Genomic DNA, 23,443 nt, shown 5'->3' on the forward strand with positions numbered 1-23,443 from the left:
GTCAGTAATTCCTCTCTGCTTCACAAGATGATTGAAATACTGTACAGAAACTTGGCATTTCCAGTTTTTTGCCACTGTCATCAATGTTCTTTTCCAGATTGGAGCACGATGGCATCACTAAAGACCGTCGGGCAAGAGTTGCCTCCATGCTGTCCCACGTTGAAGAATCTGATATAGTTTATCGAGTAGCTAGTCAACTGGGTCTTAAGGACACGATAGATAAGTGCTTGGCCTCGGCATGTGCACCATACCTTAAAGATAATATCTTTGTTAAGGGATGTACTTCAGGTGATTGAAAAGAATAGTAAACAAGCCCCTTACAATATGGGGAAATACAATTAGAGCAATACACTGTGTGTGTTGGATAATACAGTACTAGAATGATTTATCTGCTTCACACACATGCCTTTCATAATGGTACAATAAATTTGTCATGTCTTACATTGCTTTGATATAAGTAATGAAGAAGTACTGTACATAGTACTTCATGATAATGTACCTATTAACCAAAATAGGTAATGAATATGAAAACAAAAAATATATAGCAACCTTTCCAAAGATTATTTTATCTGATTAAAACAGACCTCGTAGGCAGGTATGCAGCTTCCTTTTGAACTTTTCATCATATAGTACTATAAGGTATTTAGAATTTGCTAGTTTTTCCTGTAAGGGTAGTCAATATTCTTCTAGCATCCATAAGCATTAGGATTATAGTGCCTTATTAAAGCCTATTGTAATGAGGGTGTGAAACAATAATAATTGGAAATGTGGCTTTATATTCTTGGAAATGAATTATTCAAAGAATGTTTGTGCCATATTGCTTCAAAATTAAATTACATTTTATGCACATTTTACAGACTGAGTATGTATGTGATTTTAGTAGTTTGAGTATCTAAGAACAGTACTGTACAATATACTAATTATAGCAGGATCCTGATTGTATACATAGATGATATACCAAAGATCTTGTGAAGGATCAAATTGCATAAAATAATGTTAAGAACATTACATTCCTGATCAATAAATTTTGGTACATAAAATCAAAATACAGTGCACAGTACTATAATGTCTGTAGCATAAAATTAAGTAATGTATGAATGCTTGTACACACTAAAACACATTAATTAGTATGGTTGAAAAATATAATGTGAGGCTGCCACAGTTTATGCACTGGTACCCCAGGACAGTGCTATCTCACTGGGAGCACAAACCAATCTTGCCCCCACAAGGAGGCGGCAGAAACAAATGGCAAACAAAACTCAAGAACTATACTATTATATCCTATGCCATATTCCGCAATAGGTACACTGAGAGAGAACTCGATCAACATCAAATGACCAAGACTTTTCAACATGTTTCCCTTACACATATGGGGCATAACTGACCGACCTCTAGCAGTGTTCAAAAGTGGACTCAATAAGGACCTTCACGGGATACCTGATCAACCAGGCTGTGACTCATATATCAGGCTGTGAGCAGCCACATCGAACAGCCTGATTGATCAGACCAGCAAACCTGGAAGCCTGGTCAGAGACCGGGCCACGGGAACATTGAACCTCAGAATCAACAAGTAGTTTAACTTTTATTTCGGTATTAATTTTGAGCCATGTTTTGGCTTGTTTAGTGGAGTTTTCCTGTGTATACTGACTTATGACGCCTTCAGTTCTCTTGCCTCTGCGGGCAGGATTTTGATCTTTGCTTTCAGTACATGATGATATCGAGATACTGGCAAGATTGTATTGGCTCTGGAATACTAATGCATAAGTTTCAGAGAGTCACTGAGGGGCCCCCAAATAGGGTGGAAACGAGTGAAAACTTTCTAATATTTTTAGGGCACCTTGGTTTCCATGGCTCGAATCTGTGACCTCTTGTTCGTGAAGTGCTGGTTTTAGGAATTCCTCTGTCAATTTGGTCGATTCCTGTTAGTATCTTGTAAGTGGTGATCATATCTCCTCTTTTTCTACTATCTTCTAGTTTTGGCATGTTTAATGCCTCCAGTCTCTCCTCATAACTCTTGTTTTTCAGTTCCGGAAGCCATTTTGTAGCATGCTGTTGCACCTTTTCCAGTTTATTTGTGCTTCTTGATATATGGGCACCATACAACTGCTGCACATTCCAATTTTGGTCTCAAAAAAGTTCATAAACAGTTTCTTTAGTATTTCACCATCCATATAATTAAAAGCAAGTCTGAAGTTGGAAAGCGATGCATATGCTCTTCTCACAATGTTCTTTGTGTTCCTCTGGTGACGGCTTACTATCCAAAACCACCCCCTAGGTCTCGTTCTTTATTAGAGTTCTGTAATTCCTTTCCACATATTTTGTAAGTTGTGTGTGGTCTATTTTCTCCAATTTCACATTCTATAACATGGCATTTATTCACATTGAATTCCATTTGCCATTTATTGCTCCAAGCACTTATTTTATCTAGATGAATTTGAAGTGCATTACAATTGTCTACATCTCCCATCTTCCCCAGTATCTTAGCATCATCTGCGAACATGTTCAAATAATTCTGTATTCCTTCTGGTAGATCAATTTGAAGGGCATTACAATCGTCTACATCTCCTATCTTTCCCCAGTATCTTAGCATCGTAGGTTACCTTGAGGTTACCTTGAGGTGTTTTCAGGGCTTAGCGTCCCTGTGGCCCGGTCGTCAACCAGGCCTCCTGGTTGCTGGATGCAGCCTGATGTATGAGTCACAGCCTGGTTAATCAGGATATCCTTTGGAGGTGTTTATCAAGTTCTCTCTTGAACACTGCTAGACATCGACCAGTTATGCCCCTTATGTGTAATGGAAGCGTGTTGAATAGTCTCGGGCCTCTGATGTTGATAGAGTTCTCTCTCAGAGTACCAATTGCACCTCTGCTTTTCAAAATCATCTACAAACATGTTCATATAATTTTGTATTCCTTCTAGTAGAGCATTTATGTAGGCGATGAATATTATTGGTGCAAGAACTGAACCCTGTGGTACTCCGCTAGTAATACTCTTTCAGTTAGATACATTCTCTGATCACTGCCCTCATCTGTCTCCCCTCCAGCCTGTTCCAGTTTCCAGAGCAGTCTCTTGAGTGGGACTCTATCAAAAGCCTTTTTTAGGTCCAGATAGATACAGTCAATGCAAACACCTCTTTCCTGTAGTATTTCTGCGGCTCTATCATAAAAACTAAGATGATTTATTACACGGGATCTTCCTGTTCAAAAACCATACTGACAGTCCGTTATTATGTTATTACTCTCCAGGTGTTCAACCCATTTGGCTTTCTATTTTTTTCTAGTGTTTTGACTACAACAGCTTGTTAACCCTTAAACTGTGCAACACTTCATATGACGCGTTGAGTAACTGACGTGAAAGTGCACACCACTTCATATGATTTAAACGACCCGCGGGGTAAAGGGGGCCCCCCATACGCTGAAGCCCACCCGTATACGGGCTTCAGCTCCTAGTCCACGGTATGCAATGATTCATCACCATGGTGCCGCTTTTTCGTCTCACAGGACAGCAGGTGTACTTGTGTGGAGTGAATGGTGACGATCTTGTTCCACTAATTCCTGCCTTTGACAATAAAGATGTTGGGATTACAGACCTTTTCCCTGAGACTGGTGAGGACATGTGTGAAATAGACTTTTTTACTGCATATTTTGATGAGCCGCACATGGAACATATTATTCAGTAAACGAACATTCATGCAGTTCATCTCATTGAACATGAGTTAAGATTTTTCACGATTAAAGCATTGAAAAAACACTACTGTAGGTGAAATGTATTTTTTGCACTATGTATGTTGATGAAACACTGTTCCAACACCTTTGTTCGAGAAATATATGTCTTGAGACAGGTTTCAAGTACTCCTCAGGTGTCTTCATTTGCAAGTAATGAAGACCAGACACAGGATGATAACTTTGGTGTGTGAGGCATGTTCTGAATGAACTGTTTGGAAAGTTCAGAGATTTCTACGTACCAGCACAGAAGCTGGTGATTGACGAATCCCTTATGCTTTTCAAAGGACGTGTTGCCTTCAGGCAGTATATTCCCTCCAAACGCAACAGATTTGGATTGAAATTGTTTGTTCTCTGTGACTGTAATTACCTAAGTGTAGTTGGAGGATAAGAGCTATGCTCGTGGTGTCCCGTCTTCCCAGCACTCTTTTGTCATATGAGTGCTGGGAAGACGGGACACCACGAGTGTAGCTCTCATCCTGTAACTACACTTAGGTAATTACATTTAGGTAATTACAGTCACAATTTCACATCAGACTGTGAAACGGGGATTGTGTTACACATGATTCTGTGTTCTGCTAGCAATGTAGACATTCCCAGTAATGACCAACATGGTTTCTCAGGTAGTGTGGTGAAGACAATAATGGCACCATGGCTGAACAAAGGTCACATTTTTAACACAGATAACTATTATACAAGTCCCTTGCTAACTAGGTTCTTGCTTGAAAATAAAACTGAAGTGTGTGTGGCACAGTAAAGGCAAGAAAGGAAATGCCAGTGTTTGACAATAATATTAAAGTAGGTGACTGCCAGCTAAGAAAAAGTGATCAAATACTCTCAGTGCGGTGGAAAGACAGGTGAGACGTGAACATGTTGACAACCTTTCACGATGGTACAATGCTGCACAGTGGCAAGGTGAACCGAGCAACGAAACTACCAATATATAAACCAGATTGTGTTCTGGACTAGAATATCAATATGCGTTTAGGTTGATAAATGTGACGTGATGGTGGGCGCTGTCGAGTGTGTACGGAAAACATTGAAGTGGACGAAAAAAAGTTTTTCCATCTTACTGACGTAACCATGCTGAACAGTTTCAATATGTATCCGGTGAAAACAGGTCGTAAACCAACTTTCCGTATGTTTAGTTTTACAGTTGTGATACGGTTACTAACAACGTTTGTCAAAGACATTCCTTCCATACAAAGATCCATTCAGAACCCAGTATTGCACTATGCACCACTTACAGGGAGTGCTTTCAAGTACACAGACTAAAATATTTGCCACTAGCTGGAAAGCGTGCAATAGGCCAATGTGAGTGCATAGTTTGTAAAGCCCACACAAACGAGACCACAGAAATGTAAACAGGTGCAAACATGGTGTGAAGCATTTGCCGTCTCTTTGTATGCTGTCAACTGCTTCAACGACTACCACTGTGTCAAGGACCTCTAAATGTCCAATAATGGTGTAAAAACCTGTAAATATTGATCGAGTGTGTGTGCATATATATTGATGAAAAATCTGAATACATATTATATATGGTGTAATAGAAAACATTTGTGTGCGCATAATTGTGACACTTATATGGAAGAGTATATTGAGTGTATACAAGTCAAGCTCCGTTATATGCAACACAATTAGTGAAAAAAAAATTGTGGTAAAATACGCCTAGACACTGTAAATAATGCAGCGAAAATAAATTTGTGGCAACTCTGGCTGCTTGAAAACCGCGCACGACACCTCCGGGACGCACATAGCATGAGTGAGCATGTCGAGTATGACGTCATCGCTCATCTTCTCGGCTCACTTATGTCATTGGTAAATACAATTAAAAAATTTTTTTCATTGTCAGGGAACACAAATTAAGTTTTATAAGAGCAATTTTTTTTCTTTTTTTTTTTTTTTTTTTTGCTTGTGGGTGTTGAAGGCCAAATAGCCCAGAGCAGTTTAGGGGTTAATGATACAGGTCTATAATGAAGAGGTTCCTCTCAACCACCATTTTTATTGATTGGTACTATGTTTTTTCCATGTAATGTATCTGCTAAGATTCCTCTGCACAAGCTGGTATATTAATTGGAGTGGAATGCTCAGCTTGGTTGCACATTCTCACAGCACCCAAGGTAAAACTCCATCCTTTTTCACAATTTCTATTGAACCAATCCTGTTTCCTGGTCCTGCATCTCTGGGTGTGAATTTGTTCCTTAATTATGTATTTTGCAAAATTTGGCTTACATCTCATTTACTTCCTTGCCTAGTAACACGTCTGTTCAATTAAACTCAGTGTGTGTGTTTCACAATTGTTTTGTGCACACATTCCAGGCTTATTGATCACACCACAAACCAGGTAACTGATAGCTAGTATGGGGGGTACAGTATTTCATGAAATCTAATTTTGTATTGGCTAGCAATGATCCTACTTTAATGAATTTCCATACTCGTTACTGGCAGCTTGCCTCACAAACTCCTACGATTGAGGAATTAACTCCACAAATTATTTGTAATGATCTCTATTTTCCTCACATGAGATTGTCACTGAAATATTATTGTATAAAATCAGGAACTTTCTGTATATTACTATGAATTCACACTAGAAAGAAGTATGATTTGTTATACGAGTCGGTATATAATAAGCAGCCGTGTTAAATATTTAAAGATTTATTTTCCACATAGTTTTACAAATATATATATATATATATTAGAGTATATCAGAGTTCAAAATTATTTACAATGGCAGTTATACTGTACATAGAAAGTAATCACATTTGTGCGAGTAGCATTTCTGTGTCGACCAGATTTGTATATACTATACATTTCTGAATACGCTTCAGTATATAGATAGGCATATTTATTGATACATTTTGGAGTATTACTTTTAAGAAATTATTTACAAAAGTTTGATTGATGTGAATTTAAAAACCATTTACATTTTTTTTACCAATTTATATTTCTCAAACTATACTTTTAAATAAACACATTTAATGTTGGTATATTGTACTATATTTTACCGGTAAATTAAGTAATCAATTATATACTGAATTGGCAGCTATAAATTGTTGGGCCTATAAATCAACCTGTCCTCTTAAAAGTAACGTTGCTTTTGGCCGTTTTCCTGTATGGCCGAAAGTGGACGTAATTTGAAAATGAAAATAAATTTGAGATTGAGTAAATATTGAGAAAAATAAAATTTCAACAACAGTTAGTTAAGCGTCCTCTGATAGGTTAGGTGGGCAGGAAATTCTGAAAGTTTCAAAAACGTTATGAAAAACGTTAATTGAACGTTTCCTCTCCTAACCTTTTTGAGTAAGCCAGACAACTCAAACAGAAAACGGGACAGTACGTCACTTTCGTGAGCCGATTTCATTTCAAATTACGTCCACTTTTGGCCATAGCCGCGCATACAAGCCCAGAGCGACGTTATTTTTAAGAGGACGGGTTGGTTTAATACAGCATGCAGGTGTGTCTTATCATACACATTTATGCAACTTAAGAACAAAGTGGAAAAATCGATCTTAAATATGACAATTTCCTCATCATTCATACTACAGTGGAACCTCGAGTGACAAGTGACTCCAGTTATGAGCATTTCGAGTAACAAGTGAGCCACTCACAGAAAATTTGTCTCGATTAACGAGCCATCGTTAATGTGCTTCCTAGCGTTCCTGCTGATTCTCAGACGCCTCCGACGACAGTGTTGTTTTTGTTTCGCAAGACGAGCGTTTCACACGAATAGCTCGGTGCCAGAACAGATTAAATTCCCTAATCGAGGCGCCACTGTATATCCATCTTCCAGATAATATTGGTTATAGTGCAATTACCACATAACACATTATATACCATCCATCCATGCTTCCTCTCTCACACCCTGGCCTTCCTACTTCTAATTACACTTATCATTAATTCAAGCTGGCCAAACCATCTCTGCAAACTCATCAGTTACATTATTTGCCATTTTTGTAGTATGTTTTCCTGTCCTCTGAACACAACAAATGGTGTTGATTATGTCTACTGCTCTAGCTTGTTGTACATGCAGTGCCCACACTGTATACAAGAGTTACCATTCAACCAATCCCCACACTTAATACACCACAGTTTTGATACTAACTACCACACCATCAAGTTTCCTGTGCTTTAGTGAAATTATAAGCACTGCCATGTTCATTACTCTGAGGTAGCATTAATATTTGCCTCAAAAGGCTAGGCTGGTTGCCTAGGTTGAAACAATCCAACTAATTTATTCCACAAATCTACAACCCTATCCATAATCACATTTTGTAAACAAGCTCTTAATGTATTGAATACAGTATGCTGGTAATGTCTAAGAAATTGGCTCGTATTCGATTTTCTTATTACAGCACGTTGATGTGATTTCATTGTGCATCAATTTACGGGTACTTAATGTGAGACTAATATATTAACTAGATCCCCTAAACATGATGTTGGACTTAGCTCTCACAACTGAAGCCTGGCCCCAGGCTGGGCTTGGGGAGTGGAATAATTTCCAGATGTCACTCTGAAGGAAAAGAAGAAACATGCAAATAAATTCTAATGGGTTTGACTTAGTACATTAGTGTTGTACATACAAGTGAGAGTGTAAATAGAAAAGCATCAAGCTCAAAGTCTTTAAATTTTTGTTTTTTATCCATTCAAAACAATTTTTCATGAAATGTTTTATTAATCACCCGAGAAGTCAATAGTCCGGATAAATTTTTATCAGATATTACCTGTTTTTATATAATTGTTTGCCTTGTATACATGTGTTTATTGTTTGAGCTTAAAATTGAACACTCTCCTATACGTAGGTACAGTATGTAATTGTGATTTTTAGTATTTCACACGTACTTTTAAAATAGTTTAATCTTAATATTGATCATTCAGCATTTTGTTAAAGGCCATACAACCGTAACACTACAGGGTGTCTCACTAAACTGTATATACACTTAAGTAACATTGGAGTAACATTGGCCTAATATTGGATCAACATCAGCAATAGTGATCAAATGATACTCCACAGTCCTGGACTTCATGATTCCTAATTCACTTCATACATTTCTGAAAAATTTTAGGCAAATGGTGTCATGTTTATATTATACATTAACACTTTCAATACCCGATGCTGGTACATCCATCAAAAAACAAAACTACACAGTGAGCGGCATGATGCAAACGGCGTCAATAATTTAAAAATTTGTAAAAATTTCATTTATTGTCCAAATACTATGGGACTTGTTTTAAAATGCACGCCAACATCTTCCCATTCTCTTTAGACCCCACGTGGCATCCACATGGAGTGAATAATGACTTGACAAAGAAGAAAAGGCGTTTTTACATGACACTGTTCTTTATCTTTTGGTATTGGTTACGTTTTTCTAATATTTGTTCTTGTATGCAAATATTCATTTAGAGCATTCTATTACGAACAATTTGATACCAAATTGAACGATGTAGCATGACAATTGAGGTCAGACAGCTGAAAGAGAGCATAAACATTTGTGGGTGGTGGCGAGATCATGCTCATCATTCTGCCTACCTTGTGGTGCACGGCAGGTCACCCACCGGGCCACCAATAGTGTTAATAAAATATACAACTTCTATATTTACGGTATAGACCAATGATATTTAGAAGGCAAGATTTAGCGTTATTAAAATGTGTACCATTTTTTTTTTTTTTTTAGCCCCTCCCCACATTCGTTGGTTTCTTACTTTCACTGGCTATTATATAGAAAAATCAGAGCCCACGAAGAATAGTGACTGCTTCTGCTACTGCTTCTTTATCGTCTTCAGTTTTTATTGGGTAGTTTGTAGTACGTAGGATATATTCTTTAGCTTCTGCATTTTGCCCAAGCATCTGATAGCACTTGCCAATCATCAGTAAGTTCTTACTGTAAATTTAAGACAGGAAATTTTAAATATACAAAAATATATAACATTTATATATAATAAAAATGAACAAATATCCCATGATGGTGTTCATTATAGACATGTGGATATTAGAGGTTGTAGTATAAGGTATTGGTTAACCAACAACACTTTCTATGCTCATAAAGTAGAGCAAGTTGATTCTCCAAGAGATTAAACAAGACAATACAATACTGTGAGCCATGACCAATACCTCTAAATTTATAACACTTGTGAATATTTAGCAATTACACAACTATCATTAATTTGCATAAGGAATGAACTGAAATGTAAATATAGTTTAAACCTTAAAAGGGCTGAATATTCTGGTCTAGGTTACTACAGTGTGCAATTCATAAAATTCTTTGCAGACAAGTTAAAAATATTGTTAACAGAAAAATTGTTATACAGTGATGGCTTGGCACTCAAACAGCTCCAAACACAAAGGGAAGAAATACACTCGGTAGTTGACCATCTTCTCTGCACCTGACTGTATAAACACGTCACAACACGGGGAAGCTGAGGAGTTGTCTTCAGAGAAGGGAAGGATGTTCCTAACTATGGCAACCAATGTTATAAACCTGCTGAGTGAGATTGTTTTTGCCTCACTTCAGAAACATTTTAAAATGCAAGCCAAAAACAAATATCACTGGACAAGGGACTCCCCTGCCCCCTAGAATAATATTCTCTCCTCGCCACCTTCCACACATGCCATCAACTCTCCTAAGTATAGTACAAGCAAAGTGAGAATAAATTGGCATTTATTTTAAATATTGATTGTGTTTACGTTTTCTGTATGATTTATGCATGCTAGGCTTATAAACTGGCATAAAGGCATTTTTACTTGAATTTAATAGGTGTATTTTTTGGGGTCTGCAGCAGATTAATCCAGTTGGAATTATTCCTCATGGGAAAAAATTATTCAGTATTCGAACAGATCGAGACTCGAAAAGCGTTCTTGAACAAATTAAGTTTGAGTCCCAAGGTATCACTGTAGCTTCCTTAAATACAGTGTAAAAATTTCAACGTGTGTCAACCTTAGAATTTAAGTTTATGAAATTGACATAAAGAGTTTATGTTATTATGCTAACTTTCTTGTAATTATTTTGTTCATTCATGAACTATAAACTTTATAACTTTAATAGGTACTGTAGTAATAATAGAGATGTCAAATCTTGGTAATTACAGGGACTAATAAACATAACTTTGATCAAAAGCATCATGTGATGAGTCGTCCTCAACACCGAGCAAAAATCCAAATTAAGTCATAGATGTAAAGCAGCATTTCTCAACCATGGCTTTGCAGAAACCCAAGCTAACTAGGGGTCCCATAAGAGATGGTAATAAATAAGCTAATTCTAATCATATGTAAATATATTTTGAGTTATTTTTGTTTAATTTTTCTCATTTAATCAGCATCAAGAGCAAGGACAGAAATAATAATCATTCAGTTGTTAATGAAATCTGTGTGTGTCTTATGTACAACCTGCAATTATTTCAAGGCAATATTGCACCCTGTTGACAATGGCAGAAGTAAAGCATTGCTAAGGGTATCCCTTTGATTACTATATTATGCTGATTTTTTTTTTTTTTTTTTTTTAAGTACATGGGGTACAAGTTCTAAAGAAGCATAAAGTGAGCATTAGCTATGCTTGTAAACTTTCTTTTCAGCAGACACCAGCTTGAGATTTACCTGTAAAAACTGGGTGCCACTTGTTCTGCATGAAGAAAATACTTTAGTGCCTCTTCATACGTGCCTTCTGGAGGTGTTGCAAACACCACTGAAGCAATCTTCCGCTGGTACCACGGGATGTTAGCAATGCTATAGTACCTAATTCAAAGACAAAAAAGTTTGAAATTAAGGCATACAATATTTTTTTGAGTGTCCCTTTTGCTACATAATAAAAGGTCACATCACTTGCAAAGTTCTGGCCTACCGGGGACCAATGCCAAAATCTGGTGCCCCTCACATAGGAACGGGAAGCAGGTGATAATCTGCCACCCTAATGAAAAAAGCCTCCAGAAAGTCAGTGAGACTTTCAACCTGTCCTCAGACAAAGTCCATTCCATCCAGTGGTCAACCCCCAAAGACACATTCATCAATATTAACATGCTGTTTATTCAAAATAGTAATTTTTCTCAAATCTAAGTTAATATTGTTATATAGTATTAGCATATTTAGGCATTGGTTAGGTTAGGTGTTTAGGTTCTGTTGGCGATTATTTGTATTACGTGGGTGAAGCATTTACAGCGTTGTGGTTTGAACAAAAGTTGCCAGGGAAGCACTTGTTCCGGAAGTGTTCGGACATCATCAGTTGCGAGTCGTGTAGAAGCTGTTTTTCATTTATAAACGGGGTTTATAAATTTATAAACAGTCTACATTTATAATATTTATAAACATTTATAAACAGTCGATTAAGGCAGCGTCTGGGATGCTCTCGGACGCAGGTTCGAATCCTCATCACGGCCCTTGTGGATTTGTTCATTTATAAATGGGGTTTGGCGGGTGCATGGAATGGACTTTGGCCTTTGTTTATGAGGATGGGCTGAAGACTTTACAGACAACTTAAGGTGTAACAGAAATCAATGTGTCGAAATTGCCAAATAATTCCGCAAATGATTTATACAAAACAAGGGATTCACTTAAACTAGCTTGAAAGTCGTTAGCACCGATTACAACCACCAGATGCCCGGCCCCAGTCCTCAAATGTACTCGGCACTTCAGTTGTGTTGGTGATGTTGCATCTACTGGTACAGCTTGTTTTGCTACCAGTCTGTCAGATCATGAGCAGCACTTGCTGCTTCAAGCTAAGTGCTGGGAGCTGGGGTACATCATTTGTTATGTTTGGTGGTGGCCCTTCCTTGCTCCCTGCATGCCACTGCCTCAGTGGCCATCTTGTTGGTTATCCCTGTTTCGTTGTTTCCCTATTTAAAGCCACACATTTCTTAGATCGACTGCACTCATTAAGTCAAGCCAGCTTGCTCTTGGGCCCCATGATGTTCACAAATATGCAGCTTTAGCCTAAATCTTTCCTAACACGTCTTGGGTTGATATTCGGCCTCGGAGGTTTTGGTATTCTAACAGGGTTCTGGTGGCCCGGTATTTAGTCAAGTATTCCTGGTCCTCAGATGTTTCAGAGTGGGGGTTGGGGGGAAGGGTGGAACAGAGGCAGGGTGAACCACGCCCATAAAGGAAGGAAGAGGCAGTGCACATGGAACCAAGGTGGAATCCACCATTATCTCTTATTCTGGGTCCTTAAACATCTTATAGACCAGCTCCAGTGCATCCAATCGAGCAAAGAACTACAACACACTCAACATGGGCAAACCTATCATGCAAGGCAGCTACGTCTTGATATGCTTCCCCTCAGAAGCAGGATTAGATAAAATAGAGGCCCCCAGGGGCACAAATACTGTACCACAGGACTCAGGGTCATAGGTGTTACTGACCCAACAGGCAGCAGGCAGATGGAATGATAATGGTAACATAAAAACGGTGATGAACATCTCGCATACAGCAAGTGCAGGTTTGACGGGCTGATCAATAAGAAGCATGTCAAAATACCACAGGTGAATTACCAGGGCCTGAAAGCATCTAGCCAAACAAGACACTCATGCAATGGGATGCTCACCAGAAGAATAGTCATCCCACAGCCACAAATACAGGGCTGTGCTGGGTGGCTACAGTGTACTATATGAACAAGCTCATGAACTCTAGTGCACCCCATCCCAATTAAATATAAATGTGTGCTCATGAGGTACTTGCCTCACTGTGTGAGGTGATTGACCTACATTAGATCTGAGTGACTGTAACTTCAATCATTAATCTGGTGAGTGAGAAAGAGCCTAAACAGAGGCACCAAAGACACTCTGAAATACCCAAGGTAAGGCTTCCACCCTTGGTGGCCTGGCACCCAAAAGGGGTCCACACCCAAACAAACAAAGAGAAGTAACTGTCAGTGTAGGTTAAGTGCTAGCGAGCATCCAGGGAAGCAAACTGAACCTCTTGTAATGACTGGTATATAATGTTTAGCTTTTGTTATTATTAATGTAAATGTTTCTCTTAGTTAAAATATCAGTTTGTTTTGTGAATACAGAGAACATATACGGCACGCATAGACGCAATAAAGCACCTAAATTATTGGGATCGTCTCAAAGCCCTCCAAATGTACTCACTAGAAAGAAGACGAGAGAGATATCAAATAATATACACCTGGAAGATACTGGAGGGCCAAGTACCAAATCTACACAGTAAAATAACAACGTACTGGAGTGAACGATATGGAAGAAAATGTAGAATAGAACCAGTGAAGAGCAGAGGTGCCATAGGCACAATCAGAGAACACTGTATAAACATCAGAGGTCCGCGGTTGTTCAACGTCCTCCCAGCAAGCATAAGAAATATTGCCGGAACAACCGTGGACATTTTCAAGAGGAAACTAGATTTATTCCTCCAAGGAGTGCCGGACCAGCCGGGCTGTGGTGGGTATGTGAGCCTGCAGGCTGCTCCAAGCAACAGCCTGGTGGACCAAACTCTCACAAGTCAAGCCTGGCCTCGGGCCGGGCTTAGGGAGTAGAAGAACTCCCAGAACCCCATCAACCAGGTATCAACCAGGTAACCAGGTAACCGCTCGTTTTCATGAGGGTAGCGTCCCTGCACTCCACGAGGAGAGAGACGGCTGAGACTCCACACACGCACACGGTGTGTGGTGTGCTAGTGAGGCACTCGCCTCACTGTGCGAGATTATTGGCTTCCATTAGATCCGAGTGACTGGAACCTTTAATCGTTAATCTGGCGAGTGAGAAATTATTCCTTGTTAGTGTATTGTCCCATTTCCTGTGTTTTAATAAATGTAATGCATGCACTTTGATTGTTAAGTTCTACCAATTCAAAAGTATGGTACCGCCCCACGTGGTTACTCGTGTCTGAAGTGTTTACAAATGCATATTGGTTCTACATTCCTGTTTTAAAGTACCATGTCTATACTGTAAATATGAAAACCTATGGCCTATGAAATGGCGATGACCTATGAACCCCCCTCCCCCTTGTACTTTGAGGCATTCCATGTCTGCCATCAACCGGGGTTGGGGTTGGCACCCAGAAAGGTAGGCATAACATAACAAACCCCACTTGGTAAGAAAATGCGACTGAAAACCGAACAGGGAGGCAGACCTCACCCTACAACTTAAGGAAACAAGCAAATGTCACACCTCACCCCCATGCCGCCTGTTCACGCTAAGACTTCTCCACCCCCCCCCCCAAGACGGCTACCCAAGCCATCCAGTTCGGAGGCTGAGCCTCAAAAAGGAAATGGAACCGCCGACCGGAGGGAGGGAGGGTTGCCAGGGAGCCTCTGGGGCTCGCCCAGAAAATGGCGTTTCATTACACTCAAAGCTGATTTTCTGTGGGGAGCCCCTAAGGCTCCCATCACCAAAGTGAAGGAATTTGGGACTTACCAGGGAGGTGGACGCCACTCGCTCCTCAACTTTAAGTTGAGACAACTGACTGCAACCTGCGACCCAAAGCCATACATGGATGACTAGGACCAAGAATGTTGATGAGATAATGTGCAGCCAGGACCCTGTTTGACCTCCTAAATCCCCACACCCAAATGTCAGCAACTGTCAACCGGCAGTCAAAGCAACACACTTATGAACGTTGTGGGCACGAGGATAGGTCGCAGGCTGGGTAGACTTAATGATGCTGCGGATAATCTGGAAGACCCGAGCCCTAGAACAGGAAACAAGGAAAACTGGATCAACCCAAAGCGCATCCCCAGCCACAGAAGCCGAGGCGCGCAAGTAATGGCGAAGAGCCGCAACCAATACCACATGATGCACCCCCGGCCTGACCAACCAAGCATCAATGACCCAAGGACCCCCCTCCAGAAAGCTGCCATCTCATTCTTCGCTAGAAAAGGAGAAGGTTGCAACTGAACAAACCGACCACCAGGACTGAAAAAGCAGAAACCCCTGCGCTGAAGGAGAGCATGAAGCTCACCAACCCGACCCCCAGAGGTCAATGCCAACAGAAAGAAGGACATGGAAAAATAATCTTGAACCGAAGAGAAGACAGCACCCTGTCCAAGGACCAAGACGGCTCAAGGCAGCACATGAGCAGGACGGAGGTGAACCAAAACATGAGAAAGCTTACGAAATGGGGCCAAAATGACATCCACCTCAAATGCAAGCAGGAGCGGCTCCGCCAGTGCCACACGATACGAGGCGACAGTATTTAGCATCAAATTACGGTCCTGAAAAGGCCAAGACAACCTACGAAGAGAGAGAAAATGGCGGAAAGAACGCCAGGAAACTTCGAGCTTCGTCTCGCCGACAATATGAAGGTTGGACACCATCAATAAAGCCACCTGATCACCATACAAATGGTGATAAGACACGTCAAAAAGGTAATTTTCTTACCAAGTGGGGTTTGTTTTGTTTTCCATATCTTTCTGGGTGACAACCCTGGTCAATAGCAGACATGGAATGTCCCCAACCACAGGGAGGGGGGGGGGGTGTCTATAGGCCATTGCTCTCTTTGCCTCTGAGGGGGCCAGGTACTGGCTTGTGGTCCCAGGTAGGCTGAACTCCATTGATTAAAGCCCTGGTCTAATGTATCACATATTAGCCTGATAGCTTCAGGGAGCCGTAGGGGCTCCCCACAGAAAACATTGAATGTAATGAAATGACAATTTCTGAGTGAGCCTTAGTGTCTCCCTGAAACTATACCCTGAGAAGGTTCCCATCTGCTAGGTCATATCAGCTGTGGAGCTCTTAGGGCTACTGGGGACCTTACCCCCCTTGGACACAGAAAGTGACACTAGTTCCAGATCTACACACACAAGTAACACCACATGAGACCAACAGGCATGGTAGGATGTGCAAAATAGCCCTCAATTATGAATTAACTTCAGAGAAAGAAAAATGTTTTAGAGATAATAGTGTTCAAAAGAGCCTCAAGACAGAAGTCAGCAATGGTGGAAGGCTTATGATAAATGAGCAGGAGATCATCTTGAGTTACACAGCCATGATGCAGCACCAACTCTTCACATACTGTCAACATATTGATTTCAAACAAAATTCAACAGCACTTACCAAAACCCTAGCAGGTACCATGATGTTCCATCTGATGGATTTAACTCACAAGCTTTCTGTAAAGATGTAAAACAAATATAGCTAGACATGTCATTGCTTCTGAAACTCCACACAGTTCACAATATAATTGACAAATTCAAAACGGTGCTCTGTTCCAGCTTTACGTTCCAGAGAAAATAGCAAGTTAAAGGAATGTATACACTTTACCATCATGTGATTCTTCACATTGTATGACTGGGATATTCTAGCCTTGTTCCCTTCATATCCATACACATAGTCAATAAGGATTGCCATCCACTTGTGCACAGCAAAATTCTCTGGGTTGATTGCCAGAGCTGCTTCTACGTAGTCCAGAGCTTCACGATAAAGCACCTTCCTCTCGGCTTCGGTCTTGGTAGATTTTGCTTTCTCATATGTTGCTCGACCCAGTCTCCAGAGGATCTCATCATTTTTTATGTCCTGATAAATCCAAATTGAAATATGAACACAGGAAGATTTTTTGTAATAAAATATGACAATAATAATAATGTATAAACATTTTGCCAAAAATATCAGCCAGAAAAATTAGATAGTGTACTGCTGCATCCTGCAGCCTCCTGCGTGTATGTGTAATGATCCTGTGTGTAATGAAGTAGGAGCGAAGAGGGAGAACGGCCTATTGACATAGCTCGAGTGCATTGGGGAAGTTGTGTAAAACCTTGGTTTGTGCCTCAGAGAGGCTGCAGGATCCAGTAAGTTCAGTAGAACTTCGGTTTCAACTCCTTTTGACCATGTCGTAGCTCAGTCGATTATGGCAGCATCTGGGATGCTCTTGGACACAGGTTCGAATCCTCGTCACGGCCCTTGTGGATTTGTTCATTCAGATTTTAAAGTAGACAGTATATCACACATTTTTTAAAGAAGCTATGTTTAGTGGTGCCAAAAGCAGACTTTGCATGGTTCTTATAAATATAGGGAATGGTTAGCTGCAGTGAAACAGTTGCAGGATCTTTGAGTCCTTTGCTACTGCAAACAAACTTTGGAGCAAGGACCATCCAACTACGGTTTAAGGACAGAAAATGAGTCAAGAAAATAAAACTGGCTAATTCTTCTTACCACTATGGGTGCAGTTCACTAATCAAAGAACCAGATCATTAACTTACCTTGTATACAATGAGAAGGTTATAGATATCCTCGTACTGCATCAGTTCATAAAGTCTGTCAGCTTCAGCCCCCAATCTTTCTGGAGAAGGCACTGCAGCTGTAATGCTTGGGAAATCAATTGCCAGAAATCCAACCAGAAGACCTCCAGTTAATCTTAATAATCCTGGCTGATGTAAAAAAGAAAAAGAAAAAAACATTTACTTGCAACCAAACTTAGAGAAGCATTTAAACTTAATATCATATACCATTACAAGTTGGATCGTATTAAACAAAGATAGAATTTTGAGTGTACAACATGTTTCTAACGATCATTTTTATGCTCCCTAAGGTATAGTATACGATCATCTCTCTGTTGTGTTGTTGACTGTGCAACCAAATGTGACATATGGCACCTGCACCACAGAGATCTTTTCAAACATTTCTGCAGGGGTCATATATGGTGCAAGGAGTCACTCTCAATGAGAGATATAGCTCTGGAGAAAGTGCAACACTGGGCAACAAAAATCATTCCAGAGCGCGAGAGAGAGAGGATCTTGCATCTCAGGAACGGTTGAGGGCCACAGGGCTAACAACACTGCAAACCAGGCATGACAGCAGATCTCATTGAAACTTTTAAATAGACAGAGTTTTAAACAAACTCAAGTTTGGTTAAACTTTAAACACAAGTTTAAAACACTATCATACAAAACGTTTTAAACAAACTTTTTCATCAGACTGAGAACATATTTTTTCACCCACAGGATTATAAACCCATGGAACTGCCTTCCTGACAAAACCATAAATGCAAGACTTTTTTTTTTCAAAATCAAACTGGAAGAGATTATCAAGGCAAATGGGTGGGGGGGAGGAAGGGGGACTTTTGACAAGCCACCAACTTCCTGTCCTCGTCGAGGCAACTAGTGATAGTGGCCCTCGGGTAAATTTCTGTATAAATTCAGAGCATTTACAAAAAGAAATATTGTTTCTTTGCATGCAGGCCCTGCCTAGCACCTCTATATCACTAAAGGATTGTACAGTATTTGTTTTTAATCATTGTAATGTAAAGGTCTAAGGATTTAAAATGTATGTGTGTAATTTGTGGCCTTTGACTTAAAAGATTAGTGTTGAAATGGCCCATAGTGTTATTATACAGTAAATACATTAATGACAAATTATTCATCCAATAAATCTTATTAACAAGTGCTTTCAAATGATGCTACTTATAGAAACATACAATGAATAGCATAAACTGTACTCTGCATTAAAATTTGATGGAGTGCGTGTTCACCAAGAATTTATTAATTAATTAATCAGACAATTCTCCAATTACAGTACTTCTGAAAAGGCGTTACAATCTTTGTGATATAGTCCACTCTCCAAGAGTCATGAAACCATAAAGTTATGTTATTTTACATCAAAATCTAACAGAGAAAATACATAATATTTTGTGCAATACTATTTATTAAGTGAATGACATCTTACCTTCTTGACTAATAAGAGTGTTGATGCTTGAGACACTAAGTAAGATCCTCGTACAGCCCTCCAGGCATCAGCAGTAGTTCTCTCACAAGGTTTCTTAACATATTTTAATGTTTTGGCAAATTTAAGTAAAGAGCAGTTTTGAAACACTTTTAAAGATATCTGTGCCATTTGGGCTAAAATATTCCAAAAGCAGAAAGAAAACTGAGAATAATTTTTATTACACTAAATTGAAAATATTATATGCTAGTCTCTCTTCTCATTGACAGCTAGACCACTGAATTCTTGAGCAATCACTATATTTACTTCAAGCCCTGAAAAGTAAATAAAATCCAGTTTCAACAACAAAATAAAACATATGAACAATTGCAATGAATGCTTGATATATGAAAGATAAATTGAGTCAATATGATGCCCTTTAGACCTTTCTCCACTACCATATAACTTTGGCCTTATGGCCTACCTGGCTACATTTTTGTATAAACTAAGGAACACGGCATGAATGATTTATCAGTGGATATATATTAAAATATTCTATGTATGCAAGCAGTTGAAGTGGGTATCAGATCGAGTATTCCCATCAAACAAGCCTTACTTCTTGGACATTTTTAACGAGTTAGGTTTGGACATGTTGGGCCAGGTAAGCCAAGGATATATTTGGTTAGGTATAGGCTAGGATAAATTAAATTAAGTTTGGATATGTTATATTAGTGTGGTTAATTTGGCTTGGAACATAATTGGAAAAATATACAACTTGTCCTGAAACTGCTATAGTGATAAAGGATATCAATAATTTCCGTGTAATGCCTTAATGGAGTTCACTTCGTACACAAGATGGTTTGCCAGCTTTTTTTTATTTATTAAACCTACTTAAACTATCCCAACTACTTTAGTTTTAATTGATCATTTATAATCATTTAAAAATTAATTATTTAATTACACACTGCTCAGAAAACATCACTTGGACATGTCCATGAATACTTCAGCCATATTTGCACACAAAAATGCAAAGAAGTGATGTCTTCTGAGCAGTGTGTAATTAAATAATAACTGTACATTTTTTATTTTTTTATTTATATATATATATATTGTACAAGAGTTCTTACATTTCTTGCAAAGCCACTAGCATGCATAGCATTTCGGACAGGTCCTTAATCCTATTTTTTTATAGAATACAACCGGCCAAATGGTTCAACAACCAGGTACCCATTCACTGCTGGGTGAACAGAGGCTACAGTTAAGGATTGGTGCCCGGACAATCCTCCCCGGCCAGGATACGAACCCAGGCCAAAGCTCTTGTGAAATGCCGGGCGAGTGCTTTACCCTTGCGCCACGGGGACAGCAGTTATGGGACTGCATAACTAACATGAGTTCATGTTGGTGTCATGATAGCACAGTTGCCCAGCACCTAGAGAGCAATTTCATTTGGGTACAAGCCCTAGCCAGGAAGAATCAACTGGACACCAATCTTTAATATAAAGGAACCTCAGGTGACGAGCAGCCCCATCTACGAGCATTTCAGGTAACAAGCGAGCCACTCGCTGAACATTTGTCTCGATTGACGAGCTTCCGCTTAGTTAATGAGAAAGCCACATGGTGCTTCCTAGCGTTCCTGCTGGTTCTCAGATGCTTCCGACGACAGTGTTGTTGTCGTTTCGCAAGACGAGCATTTCACATGACGAGCTCACAGATTAAATTCGTTAACCGAAGCACCACTGAATATGTATTTAATTATTTTATTTATATACAATAAGGTACAGTGGGTTGTGAAAGTACTGTACATACATTGGGACTGAGTGTTACATTCTTGCAAAGTCACCAACACACATAGCATTTTGAGCAAAACATACAGCATAATTGATTGTAGTGTTGAATAATTACATCGTGTTTCAAAGTGGTGTCGGTTAAATAATGTATTGTGATTGTGGTGTCCATAAAATAATGTACAGTATTGTGATTGTGGTGTCCATAAAATAATGTATTGTGATTGTGGTGTTAAGATAATTAGTGCATGTCTGATTTTGCTGTTGGTAAATAATGCATATTTAATTGTGGTTGGATAATTAGAGTATGTCTGATTGTAGTGTCATAATTAGATTGTCTGATTGTGATGTGGGATAAGTGGAGAATATCTGATTGCAGTATGGAATAATTCAAGTACAATATGTCTTTGGTTTTGGTTAAATAAAGTACTGTACTGTATTTTAAATGAAATGTCTAATCAAATCCAAATTCAAATATTTATTCAGATAAAAGTACATACATAAGAGACGAGTTACAAATCGTGATGTCGTTAAATAAAGTACGTATCTGAATTACCAGTGAAATCGTTCGGTGTGAGATGCAGGTTAAATAAGACGTGTTGCCTCCCGACAGCTTCGTTACTTATTTATTTCATTATTTATATACAAGAAGGTACATTGGGGGTTAACAGATAACATAGAATTTAAGTTGAATTATATTGTTAGGTACGTACAATCTGCGGGCGTCTCCCACCAGTGCCTGCAGGAAACTGAAATAAGTTTATTGAGGTATAAATGCACTCAAAGAGATGAGACAGCTCCAGCTATTCTTACTCCGTTCATTACAACGTGTTCATATACAGTGAGTGAGTGGGTTAACATGCAGTGTGTTAAGGGTGCCAGCAGTACAGTCGGATGTGTTAAGGGTGCCAGCAGTACAGTCGGATGTGTTAAGGATGCCAGCAGTACAGTCGGGTGCCTTCTTGACGCACAATCGAGAATTCCGGGTTCGAATCCCAGGCAGGACAGAAATGGTTGGGCACATTTCCTCACACTTAATATCTCTGTTCCACCTAGCAGCGAGTAGGTCCTCAGGAGTTAGTCAACTTTTTGTGGGGTTGGCATCCTGGATAGGGACTGATTCAGCCTGGAGGGATGGGGGGGGGCCTCGATAAAAGCCAAACGTGTATAAATACACTCTGGCATCCCGTTCCTTGACACAATGAATCATTATAAATATTGTGCGGTGACAAGACACTTGAGAGTTTGTTATCTCCTCCAAGGAGCCCCGAGGGAGCATGCACACTCCAGGCCCAGAGACACCTCAAGACGGTACACGACCAGAGCCGCACATTCACTCCCAACATCTACCAACTACTCACGCCCGCACCACCTCTTATGATCACTTAATCTTCCTTCACCAGTCACTGAGAGGGAGCATCAGGGAGTGTAAGGTCGTGTGGCGGTGCTGTTGTCACTGGTGGCGTCGGACACTCGCATACACTCCGCGTCACCACTCAAACGTTTTCTTTGGTTACTGACCCTTTTTTTTTTTTTTTAATTGAGGTAAGCTTCTATATCTATTTTCATACAATTGTGTATTTACCTGAGGACCACTAGAACTCTAGTGGCCTCAATAAGGACAGGAAGCCGGCAGCTTGTTAAAGGTCCCTTTATTTGTCTTGATTTATTTATTTATTTATTTATTCATATATATACCAGAAGTTACATTGGGTTGTGATAGTACATAATATCGATGCTCTTAAATTCTTGCAAACCCACTAAGAGGCACAGCGTTTCGGGCAGGTTCTTTAATAAACAGATTAAAGGTAAGATTCTTAATAGCTACATTGTAGCAAAATTTGAGTTCAACATAATAACTACAATATAATTTTAAAATTGACAGGGTTTTGGCATTTACGACTTCAGCGGGTAGGCCGTATCTTTTTTTTCAGTCCTACATTGCGGCTTGTTGAGCTTGAAACTGGATAATTAGTTTTAAACTGGTAACAGAAACTACTATCCAGATAACAGAAACTGTTATCTGGATCAATATCCTTCACGTTGTTCAACATTTTAAGTTTCGATGAGATCAGTCCTGTCATATCTGGTTCCAAGTGTTGTTAGCCCTGAGGCCCTCAACCGTTCCTGGTATGAGAGTTGACTTAGCTCTGGAATAATTTGTATTGCCCGGTCATGAACTTTCTCCAGAGCAGCTGTGTCCTACTGTAGAGGGTCTCCATGCTTGGATACAGTAATCCAGGTGGGGGTATACTAGAGATTTACTCAGTAGGACACAGCAGCTCTGGAAAAAAGTTTATCACGGACAACAACAATCATTCCAGAGTTAAGAAACCACTATAGTCTCTGTGTTTTATGAGCCAAATACGT

At 39.5% G+C, this 23,443-nt stretch overlaps 2 protein-coding genes across 7 annotated transcripts in view; one reads left to right on the forward strand and one right to left on the reverse strand.

Annotated features, from left to right (window-relative positions):
- LOC123763782 (spatacsin) overlaps positions 1-6,706 on the forward strand; it is a 91,071-nt gene extending 84,365 nt beyond the window's left edge. For both annotated transcript variants that reach the window (XM_069304259.1, XM_069304258.1), the window contains exon 30: positions 98-6,706. In XM_069304259.1, coding sequence (XP_069160360.1) covers positions 98-296 — 199 coding nt within the window. In that variant the 3' untranslated portion in view covers positions 297-6,706. The remainder of the gene's footprint in view (positions 1-97) is intronic.
- On the reverse strand, positions 6,359-22,586 carry LOC123763715 (regulator of microtubule dynamics protein 1). Of its 5 annotated transcripts, XM_045751015.2 has the most exons (8): positions 22,435-22,581; positions 19,314-19,624; positions 17,852-18,019; positions 16,917-17,168; positions 16,710-16,765; positions 11,308-11,445; positions 9,420-9,598; positions 6,359-8,229 (listed from the first exon to the last, which is right to left on the reverse strand). In XM_045751015.2, exons 2-7 carry the CDS (start codon positions 19,479-19,481, stop codon positions 9,445-9,447), a joined length of 936 nt encoding a protein of 311 aa, XP_045606971.2. In that variant the 5' UTR covers positions 19,482-19,624; positions 22,435-22,581; the 3' UTR covers positions 6,359-8,229; positions 9,420-9,444. The 5 variants fall into 5 exon arrangements, with proteins under 5 accessions (XP_045606971.2, XP_045606973.2, XP_045606970.2 ...); XM_045751017.2 differs by having other exon boundaries at positions 6,359-9,598; positions 22,446-22,586; XM_045751014.2 differs by having other exon boundaries at positions 6,359-9,598.
- Between the last annotated feature and the right edge of the window lie 857 nt (positions 22,587-23,443).

The sequence above is a fragment of the Procambarus clarkii genome, chromosome 52, assembly GCF_040958095.1.
Source record: "Procambarus clarkii isolate CNS0578487 chromosome 52, FALCON_Pclarkii_2.0, whole genome shotgun sequence".
Lineage (NCBI taxonomy): Eukaryota > Metazoa > Arthropoda > Malacostraca > Decapoda > Cambaridae > Procambarus > Procambarus clarkii.

Excerpts from the sequence above, each read along its gene's own strand:
- LOC123763715 (XM_045751017.2), bottom strand. The coding sequence starts at position 19,481 with ATGGCACAGATATCTTTAAAAGTGTTTCAAAACTGCTCTTTACTTAAA. Across the intron at positions 18,020-19,313 it reads CACTCTTATTAGTCAAGAAG|CCAGGATTATTAAGATTAAC; the intron begins GTAAGATGTCAT and ends TTTTTACATCAG. Across the intron at positions 11,446-16,709 it reads TGGTACCTGCTAGGGTTTTG|GTACTATAGCATTGCTAACA; the intron begins GTAAGTGCTGTT and ends TCTTTGAATTAG.